The 11,579-nt window shown below is 41.6% G+C and overlaps 1 protein-coding gene across 22 annotated transcripts in view; it reads right to left on the minus strand.

Annotated features, from left to right (window-relative positions):
* Positions 1–7,939, minus strand: part of cast (calpastatin) — a 35,284-nt gene extending 27,345 nt beyond the window's left edge. For 5 of the 22 annotated variants that reach the window (XM_076096040.1, XM_076096033.1, XM_076096028.1 and 2 more), the window contains exon 1: positions 2,262–2,421. In XM_076096040.1, coding sequence (XP_075952155.1) covers positions 2,262–2,336 — 75 coding nt within the window. In that variant the 5' untranslated portion in view covers positions 2,337–2,421. Of the gene's footprint in view, positions 1–2,261; positions 2,422–7,084; positions 7,247–7,789 lie in introns of those variants that run through there. The other 17 variants (XM_076096017.1, XM_076096016.1, XM_076096024.1 and 14 more) reach the window with 10 other exon arrangements.
* Between the last annotated feature and the right edge of the window lie 3,640 nt (positions 7,940–11,579).

Consider the following 11,579-nt stretch of genomic DNA (forward strand, 5'->3'; position numbering starts at 1 on the left):
GAGATGAACACCAACATTTATAAATATATCAAACTGGAAATGGACAAATAATATTTAGCTGTGCGGGATATGTGTAAACAAGAATGTCTGTGTATTTAATCTCATGCGTACACAACGTGCTCCGCCTCTCTTTCTGGCACAAACACACAGCCGGAGGGCTTATTACAGAGTGCCACATAATGAAGCATCTCATCAATACGGCTGATGGCCTCCTGCCTTTAGCCTATTTGAAACACTTTATATATTTTGTTTTAGCGCGCATTCAGAAGCTTTGCACGTATGTGGCTCCAAATAGCAGAGAGCGTTCTAGTAAAGGGCTGTTTATGACATTTGAACTTCAGTATCCAGACACCTTGTGACATGATATCACTTAACTGCAAAGGAGGCAGGCTCCAGGTGGTCTTTGGTGATTTATGTCATGGTATAACAGAGGGGACTTGGTTTGTCATTTCCTGGTAGAGGAAAAGTAAACATGCACCATGTCAGACTTCCATTTGGTCAAATGAGTCAGCAGAGTCTTGAAAGCCCAACTTTGTGCTGTAGGCCGACAACAAAAACAAGCAGTACCTTTCTCAAGCTCTGTGCTTTAGTGCAATGTTGAGGTACTGTACTTGAGTACTTCCATTTAAAGCTAATTTACACTTCTAGTTCACCAGGTTTCATCGACGAATATTGTGCTTTTTATGCCACAACATTTATTTAACTGCTATACTTACTAGTTTATATTGCCAATAGTATTTTACAAACATAATCTGTAAAGACCTAACAGAAGGCGATATAAAGTACTGGTAGTTTAAAAAAAATGCTGCTTACACGTGAATGAAAGTATCACAATAAATCAGTAATATAAATAATATAGAGCTCCAGATCCATGAGATAACTCTGTTGGTTCATCACTACGAGTGACACCAGTCACATTGTTTGTACATTGTCGTATTGTGACTAAAAAAAACATCTATTATAGCTGCTTTAGGTAAACAATTGAATTGTGGTATTGCCTTTACTGAGGAGAAGGACTTTAAAAACGACGTTTTACTACAAATACTGCTCAGTCCACAGTTTTAAAAAGATTGTTCCCAGTAGGTTTTGAATAACGCCGTTATGCATTCTGTTAATGAGAAATGATTTATAAATCCACTGCAGTGTTGAAATAGCTGTCAACTGTACCACAGTATGCAAACACAAGTGTCAAACGACAAGACTGATGTGTACAACATCCACTCCGCTCGACTATCTTCTTGCTCCATTATCTACTTGTCATTTGTAGACATTGCATGTTCAGCATAGATATGTTTTCCCATTGGTCATTTCCTGTCAGTCTAAGAGAGTTGTGAGGGAGGGAGGCAGACTGTTGCAGCCCGAGGCCAACATTTTTCAGCCCAAAACACAACAACAAAAAAAATCTGTTCCAAGTCCTCATCCCAGGACACATTTGAACCTTTAACACATTGAGTAACTCAGAGCAAACTAACAGAGCCCTGATAACAAAGTACTGACATCAGCACAGCCAGTGTAGACCTGTCAATATCACAGTCGCTTTCTCTGTACGACACGTGAAAATGTAACGAAGGTAATGGCACTGAGGTTACAGGATATGACATCCAATTCCAAGTTGTGCAATAAAGAAATACTTAAACTTATTCCAGCTACACACCCTTTCATATTGCTCCATCTGCCGCTGCAGATTATCACAGGAGAATGATATTTGGGCGAGACCTACAAACTCAAACAAATACCAAACTTAATGTTTTTTTCTTTGTGAAAATAAAGGGAGGACACCTATCTTCTTTAAACAACCATCACTAACAGGAATCTATCCGTTTCCCCTGTTGATGGTACCTGTAGAAACGGGTATAAACAATGCAGGCCTTGTCCAAGCCTTGGTTTAATATCTCACTACCACAAAACTCACACTCTGGTTCTAATGTCGCACAGGCTGACCGGAAGCCTCACATTCCAGCAGAGAGAGAGAGAGAGGGAGAGAGAGAGAGGGAGAGGTCTGACTTGGATTAGAGCCAAGACAGTTAGTCTCCCTATGAATGTTTCCCCTATAAGTCCTTTGTTAAACATACAGCACAAACTGGACTAACACAACTAACAGACCAACAACTGCAAACAGCAGTACTCATACGTGTAGCTTTGGAGGCTGACTTACATCAACAAAACAAAACACACATGGATACTTTTGGATTAGTTGCTCAGCACATACAATGGCACAAGCAGACACAAATAGACATACACGCACACACATCTGCACACACCTGCTCCTCCACGGACACATCCTGCAGGGCCTGGCCGTCCCGTGGGCCTCGGATCCAGCTCAATATCTGGCCCATGTTGGCTGAAAGTGCCTCCGAGAGTGTCTATGTGAGAGTGTTTGTCTATGAGCCTCTGCCTTGACTGTCGGCTTGCAGCATGTTTCCAACTCACAGGGAACGGAGGGAGGGAGGGAACGGAGGGAGGGACCCAAGGGGGGGCGTGGTCAGAGAGCAGAGGGGGCAAGGGGGAGACGGCTCAGATGTTAAAGTCACAAGAGAGGCCGGGCTGTAACTCTCTGGGCTATAAGGGGAAGTGAGCTGACCGTGGACTGACAACCACCTGATAAGGGGCCACATCGGAGCTGCTTCTCAGGGAAGCAGATACTGCTTTAACACACACACACACACACATCTGCATAAAAACATGCCTGGGCAGGTGTGTTAAACAATTTTTCGCAGTGTACCGAGACAATATCCGAGCCACTTATCAACGAGCACACACCCAGATTTGTAATGCGCTGGCCTTGAGCACACACACACACATATATAGAGACACATGCATGCTTGTGTACACACTTCTTTTGTGCACGCAGCAATAAAAGAAAGCTTGTGCAACTGCCGTGGCTGCCTAATTGCCTATGAGAATAAAAGGGAGGGGCCAGACTTTCGTTTTTTTAATACATCTGCGTCAACTATCTGTCAAGAGAGACAAGACCTCATCATATGTTACAGTGAGATCATCACCTCTTGAGGATAATAGCAGCAGGGAAGGATATCGATTGGTCTCCATGTCACCAGGTCACAACGATCAAGCGATAACCACTGGCTGAGCCAATAGAAGACCGTTATCTCTGGCAAAAGGAGGGGATTTCATCATGATTCTGTGCATCAAAACAGCTCGGGCGGACGCAAAAAAAATATTTGGGAAACCAGAATTTAGGGAGTGTTTCTATAGACCACATGACTAACAGATTTACTGCTTAAAGCATGGGTGTTGGCTTTCTGAACCTTTTCCTCCCATACTAAGAGAGACGCCTTACTTTGAACTGTATTTGAACAACATGCAGAAAAGTACAGAAGTGGAAGGACAGCATTACATTCAATACTACCTTCTTTGAAAACACAAACACACACTGTGCAGAAAAATGTATATGCTGGTGTATCCATGCTACCATTGTTTTCACATGATTTACAGAGGAGGCAATGGGAGTGCAAAGTGCAATTCCAGTCATAGATCTTTACCTCACCTGTATTGTGCGTTCCTTTGGCCAGTTCTTGGGTGGGGTGTGCAGACAATACAGCCTTTGAGTGAGTCACTGCCATGGAACCCGTGTTTTAGTAGCACACCTCAGCAAAATATGGAAACGATGTACCGTACTATTAGTACAAACTGGCCAGACATGGAACTCCTGTTTGTGCAGCACACAGGTTGAATGCTCACTAAAACTGAATGTCCAGGTGGAGTTGTGAGATCTTCCTTAACTTTACATGCCACATAGAAGGGTTTAAAGACGCCGAAGACAGTTCACTGGCATCGCAACATGTACAATTATTGCAGGTACAAAATTATACTGAAACTGAATGACAAATAAACGTCCAGAAATCCGCTCAGAAATCATAAGGAGTTCCTTTTAAATCCAGAACTTGTCTGAGAATCGTTACGTTTTTTTCCTCCAGTATCACAGCAACGCTACTCACATGGTAGTTGTCTGTACATTCATGGGTGCATTATGTACACAGGAACTTCTAGTAGCTGATTCAGTATACTTTTAATGGTGCCAATTTGACTAAAACCAAACACTGCAATACTAAGACTCTCCTCTACACAAGCATATCACCGACAGATATCTACCCTGTGCTGAAAGCCTGTGGGCATGCAGGCAAAACATTTAATTAAATTGTGGTGATGGAGGCAGGGTTTGTCTGAGAGCAAGCCTACAATGTCAGACTTTTAAAACCTCAGATGTATTCCGTCTGATCAGCCAGTGTGTTCACACACGCAAAGGGAATGAAGCCATACAAGTTTGCTTTTCTAACCCTTCTCTGTACCCGATGAATTACAACAACAAAAAAATAAAAACTAATGCACACAGTCTATGGTACAGCACAGCCCTGCAGTGGTACATTTCCAGTCAGACCAGTGGCGGGCCGTGCATTTTATACCAAGGCCTTCACTGTTGTCCTGCAGCTGAAATACCTCCTTATAACCGCATGATGGCGCCACAGTTATTATTAGTTTCTAAGGCTGTAACTATGTACTAGTAAATGTACGTACCGTTCGGTACGAGACTTACAATACGTTTGAAAAGTACTAGAGCGATTGGAAAATGCAGAAGCTTATATTCAGGAGAATATAATGTTTTCTGCACTCATGGAGTTTCGTTTCACTATAATCACGTGATCGCCCACTGACCAATCACAGCGCACTCTGCACCTCGCGGGAGAGCTACACATCGACACTGAGCTGCATGTAATGCTGACGTCATTATAAGCCGGCTCGCAGGCGCTGACACGTCAAAGAATACGCCCAACATGTCAAACTAAAGATCTGATTGGTTGAACACTATGACAATCAACAATATCATCCCCATTCACTTAATACTGCACATGGATGCACTTCAGAGTGTGCAGGCCTGGGGCTCTGTTCTTACCTAGAGACACAGAGGTGAGATCTGATTGGATAAAAGCTCTACTTAAAACAAGCTGCACTGGAAGCAGAGCAACTGAGGAAGACAGGAGCTGTGCAATGAGAAAATAAGATAATGGGGAAAATATTATTATAAATTATAATACATGTAGTGTATTTAAGAAAAATTATTAAATTATAAAATAGATATAGCTTTGTGATTCTGTTTAGGCCAGCAGAGAAGGCCCTGCAGGTCCTGACGGCCCACCACTGAGTCAGACACACCTTTGTTAAATGCCAAATGAACCAGCCTGTAAATCTTAGCTGCACCATGGGAACCAAAAAGATATGTCTTGTGTTGCAACCTCCCAAAGACCTAAAAGGACTAATGTCACTTGTGTGACATGTGACTTGAGATTTGCATAAAAAAAGATTGAGTTTAGTGACAGGAACAAGTGACACTTTAACCTCAACGTTTACAATAGTAGCGCTAAAGTTAGTTAAATATGAGTGAAAATGAATGAGGAAATGGCCAGATGTTGTCATCAACATGTTGTCAGTGCCACATAAGTGAACACTGGCAACTCTGCCAAACTGGCCTTCTTCTTTATATTTGGACCCATGCCGTACTACAGTCACCACTATCTCCAACGTAGTTCAGACGTCTACAAACTCTGGCCATCACCACCCAACATACTGGCTCAACTACGTTCCTGAAGACAATACAAGGCTTCCGCTCCAGCTGGCCAGGAATTGTATGAATGCTTGACACCTTTACAGCCACTTGCAGATACATAACCTTTGCAGAATGGTGCGAGTTGTCACTTTTAAAAACAGATGAAGACGGATTACCAGTAAAGATAAAAGTTTTCTCTGGCGGAGATTTGGATTTACTGCACCTCCTCATCAACATCGGCTGGTGTACAGACAAGCAGCTCTTATCTGACAAATCAGCATTTAGCAAGCTCAAACGTGCCTGCACTCAGCAGAGGGAGACAAACAGACTTTCTTCCACCTGTACATGAATACTGCAACCAAGCATTGGCCTTTCACTTCAGAACAATAGGCACAGGTCTACTGTTACGCATGTTACGAAAAATCTCACTTTTCCTTTTTGGGTCTTAAAATTCCGATGGCCACCGAAATTAGAGAGTTTGTTTTGTTGAAATTATCAAAAATATCCAGCCTATTTAAAACCTTAAATTAACACTATAACAGACAAATAAATCAGAATGGGATCCATCCCACATTTAGGTGATAATAATCCCTTTTAAAGTCACTCTTGCGAGATTCTGCCTATGTGGGGAAAATTCAATAACTTGGTTTCAGAGAACATCTATGAGTCAGCAGGAGGATGTTGAGTCAGTGCCTTGCCCTAGCAGGACCCATCAGTGGGATAGCAGGATGAAAACCTACTACTGTGATGGACTTCAAGTGGGGAAGCAGCTGCTCCTCCTTGCTACACAAACACACACACGTACACACATACACACACACGCACCAACTTGTTAGCATAACTGAAATTCAATGGAACGTCTTGTACAGGAAGCAGTGAGTTTTAACCTATTGTGTTGATGGTTTATTCATCTAACATCTGACGAAAAATGTTTCATGCACAGGTCTCATCATTTTGTTGTTATTCTTGCTTTTCCAACATGTTTATGAAAGTCTAATGCTAATAAAAAAACAAATATACCACATAGCATTTGATTAAATGTTGGTATTTGTGTACGCAATGATAACTGCATGTGATTCAAATAACACATTTTATTCTGACTTAATGTTCAACATGAATAGTTTGGAATGAGTTGAAACTGTGGCAAGACACTGCAGCTTATCTCAGTTTAAACAGACACACCCTCATATCTAAACACTGTGTGTGTGTGTGTGTGTGTGTGTGTGTGTGTGTGTGTGTGATAGAATATGGGCAAAGCCTTTACAATAATTCATTTCATTTCAAAAGGTTGCTTTGTGCAGCCAATGCCAAGTTTTGGAGCGCATTCAGCAAAGCTGGAACACTTTCAGACTTGTTGTGCTGGTTTAATTAAACAATAAATGAAGACAAGCCGCGTCTCTTCAGGTGCCAACTTTTAAGCCGAGGGCTGTTTAAGCGTTTTGAAGAGAGTTCCAAACAGTAGAAAGAGAGAGAGAGAGAAAGAGAGAGAGAGAGAGGTGTGTGAAAAGTTGCAAATGTACTCACAAGACTCATCCAGTATGCTGCGTACGCCATGAGGGATTAGGAGTGAAGTACAACACAGCCCTGAAATAAAGGTTCTTCCCTGCACTGCCACTCTCTCCTGTTCTCACCGACAGATCTTGTCAATCATGCCTTCCCAAACAGTGAGAGCCACTCCCCACGCACTACTAGTACTTCCCTTTGTTTGTCTGCGCTGTAGCCCTCTTCTGACTCAATGACCCCATTAAAATGCATTGTTTTCTTGTGGGACGTCTGATTCTTCCGCATCGCCAAAGAAGAATCAAGCACATACCCGTGTATATGTATCACAGTCCCCTCCCCTCACCATTCGCATATTTCCACGGAAGGAACTTGATACTTCTATTGTGATTGTTTCTCGCTAAACTGCTGAGGGGGGGTTTTGGCCACATGGGAGAACCACACGAATAGCTTCTCGACTGTTGGCAACCACTGATGTATCAATTGACCGATGATGTTGACTTATATGGACATGGTTATAATCGATGCAGCGATCAAAGATACATGTCACAAATCATAGAATATGTATCCTACTTGTACACGTGTATTACAGTTAATATGCATGTATGGAAACGGCTAACATTGTTGTCTTTGCGCAAACAATTTTGTGTGTTTTGGAGATTATTTGCATCTGTACATCCTAAACTTGTACGATCACTTTGCTCCGTGTGTGCCGTGCAATACACTTACTTCGTCCGCCTCCTTAGGGTTTTTGTGGTGGCCATGGCTTCGTCTCTTGTGTGGCATCTTCAGAACACGGGTGGATACACTCTTTAAGTTGCCTTCTGCGCCCTCAGTGCTCTCTCTGAGGATCTGAGTCTACGGGCTGATCTGCCCCTTGCAGCAAAAGAATTTGCCCCTCCCGCTCAGAAAACTTTCGTCTCTGATGATCGATCAAACGTGTGCATGCGCAAATGAGTTCGCAATGCGCGTGTGTGTGTGTGTGCAGCCTATTACAGATGGAGTTGCAGCAAGTGAGGTCTTGTACTTTATCAGGATATTTGATGTTCAGGTTGTTCAGCTACAGTGGTCGACACTAAAATACAGATTTGACCCAATTGTGATCGTATTGAATTACGAGAGAGAGAGAAAAAAGTGCCAGTGTGTGAGATGGGTCCACACACACCGTATTTACTGCGCGATTCAGTGCATGTGAATAGATAACCATGTATCAAATCTACATGCAACACAGGAAGAACCGACATGCAAACTGGATTCTTTTTTTCACATGACGGGACACGCCCCACAGACCAGGGAAGAGTTGACTCACCGCCGATGTTGTGCTTTTTCTCTCAGGAACCTGGTGCGTTTATTTATTTAGCACAACGCTGCCCTCTGGTGGGAAACAGCGGGACTGACATCCAATCAACAGCAGGTTTAGCAGCAGCAGTTTATGTTATTAATTTAAATCTGCAAAGTAACTAGTTACATAAATTCTCAAGTGTATATATAGTGCAGCAAAATGTACATTATTTCCCTCCTAACATGTATTGGAGTGGAAGTAGCAGGCAAAAGTGCCTCAAAGTTGTAGTTAAGTGCAGCACTTGAGTAAATGCATGGTTACTTCTACAGTCATATATATATATATATAGATATATCTATATATCTATATAGATATATAGATATATAGATATATATGTGCTATAATAAATGTGTTTATAAATGTGTTAGATTTCAACATAACTATCCCTGTGTTTCTTACCATCGCTGTTTTTTTTCTTATCAATATAAGGATTACTTCCAGCATGACTAGACCACATATTTGAGATATAGATTAATGACATGTGTATGATGCTGTCTGTTCAAATATATTCAGCTGTCAGAACAGCTGGATTGATTGACATGTGGATTCATGCAGTATCATGGCAGGTTGAAAGAAACAGAGGACACAAACGGAGGCACTACAGAAAAACCAATTCAATACTGATTGGCACACTTCCTGTGCGATCGGCACACTTCCTGTACAATCGGCACACTTCCTGTGAGCACACTGACTTGTCCTTTGTCGTTTATCTGTTTCTGGTACAGACAGCTCTGATGTCTGTGAAACAGGGTGGATGAAAGTGATGACTACGTCTGACCCCTGATGGTATCCATCAGTCTGATGCCCTTCAGAGACACGGTCCATCTGTCCTGATAACAGTACGAACCCCGTCACATCCCCTCAGAAACCAGCAGTCTGTCACCTGCGAAGTGATGCCAATCTGGTTGACTCCAGAACGGCATTTTTGCAGAATCTTCTGATAACTGATGACATTTGTACAACGTTGGTTGAGCTTTGTTGACATGAATGAATGAGACGCTTCTTAACCTTTGCTACTTTTCATTCAGGTATTATTCAGATTTGCAACAGCTATGCAGTCTTGTAGACTGAATAAGCTTCTGCTGCTCCTTCACTAACAGACTACTGAATACAGCTGGTACAACGACATTACCACTATCAATTGCTAAATACTGTATGTATATTTGATGTATCTGTAAATGTATGTGTTTATATAAATTTATGTTTGTATTTTCTTGTTCTACTATCTAATTTATATATTTCTACTCTGTTTTAAGTCGTTTTTTGTATTATCTTTACTGGCTTGTCTGTCTGTTTTGAAATTTTCTATTTCAAATTTATAACTATCTCTAAATTTAGCAGCAACAATCCTTCTCTTCTCCTACTAAATGTATTAAATAACTATGTGATTGTGATCTTAAAGCATATTTTTACTCCACTATTTACAAACTTGAATGGCTTTTGTTCCCTCTCTTGAACCTTGATTTTACCCATAAGCCTACATTTTTAAGTTTCCACTCTCTTTGACAACGTAAAGTATATATTTAGTGTCTGCTCCTTAAAACATAATGCTGCTTTCATCACAATATGAACCTGCATGTTGTGAGGGCTGCAATATGTGAGCCAACTGAATATTACATGATCACATCTCTGCAGACTTTGGGATGTAAACCAGATTTTAAAGCACAGTTCATTGTGTTTGATCGCATGTTTTTGTAAAAATGTCACAATTCGAAGCAAGTTTTATTCTAGTTTAGCACCAATCAGAACATCATGAAATATATCCATCTGACACAATTCAACATCCGCGTTCTACCGATCTTATGTTATTGAAACTCTTGTTTTCTGGTTCGTCACACGGTTTCTGTCTGACGGCCACGGCGACAATTAAGATGACAAAAGGACAGGGGGTTGGCATGGCAACCCCCTGTCCTTGTTGAGTGTCACAGGCGCCACATTTCACGGGGTTGTTGGTGTGACATGGGAGTATATCAGTCCCATTCACTGGCGTTATGCGTCTCTTTTTATTCATAATCATGTTAGACTACAGTGTGCTGCTGCATGACCTCAGTTTAATTTGATTTGTATGTAATTGTATCATTAGACCATTTTAATGTTATGTCTTTGGAATTTGAAAATGTGCTAGATCTTGAAAAACTGTATATAATATACACACAAAACCAGATGATAGCGTATCAGTAAATAATTGTGTAAATTGCCAAGAAACTACAAAATACTGTAATTGTCACTGAACCATTAATGAACTGTGACATCAGAGGGAAGTGCAGTTGAAGTCTTTACATCTATTTGTCACACCTAATTGATTTTGGTTGAGTTAATGTCAGCAGTTGATGTCGTTTCATCTGCGTCATCCTCCGCCTAAAAGCAGCGGCTTTCCTTCACCCTCTGGAAAAGCAATTAGCTGAAGAAACACGCTTAGACCTCTGACCGGAGATGATGCAGGTATCGCTTTTGTCTGTAGGTGTGTGTGTGTGTGTGTCCTCAAGGTGGAATAAGGAAGCCTGGATGAGTGCACTCAGACCCCTGGAGTGAAATACACACCCTCGCAGCTCAGCGATAAGGACAGAGGGTTCTGAGAATCAATGAAAACAGTCAAAAATGCACTGCCCTGTAATGAAACCAGGATCTCCCGCAATGAAGATCGTCCATCTTGTTAATATCTCTATGGCTCTTCACCTGTGAGTTTCTGTGTGACGGAGTGAGTGCCTCGGTCAGAGCAAACAGATGTTGCTAGGTAATCGTGGATTATACTGCAGATCTGGTGCAGACCTGTTTGCAAATGGCCAGGTGACCTAAGGTATCAGTCATCATCAGTTCTGACAAGTTGAACCCACAATGACTTATACAAGCTCAGTCTGTTCCACAAATATTGTGCTTCTGAATTATACTGAAGATTCATTTTGTATAAAAGTGCACTTATTGTTGTGTTTGTTTGTAGTTGATCAATACAGTTTGTCTGGTATGAACCGCATCTACACAACCCATACACATAACATCGACTCTTACACCAGCTTTATCTTTGGATCATCGTACACCTGTGAAATCAGAGCACACTGATCCACTGTTTGCATCAGTAAAGAAGCCAAACAGCGTCTGATGCTGGCAATATGTCGAACAACTGCCCGTAAACACTGTTTGATTTAGGTCGACAAAATTACAGAACACATCTTACATTTT

This window comes from Anarhichas minor, unplaced genomic scaffold (genome assembly GCF_050575085.1).
Source record: "Anarhichas minor isolate MPS153535 unplaced genomic scaffold, ASM5057508v1 ptg000021l, whole genome shotgun sequence".
Taxonomy (NCBI): domain Eukaryota; kingdom Metazoa; phylum Chordata; class Actinopteri; order Perciformes; family Anarhichadidae; genus Anarhichas; species Anarhichas minor.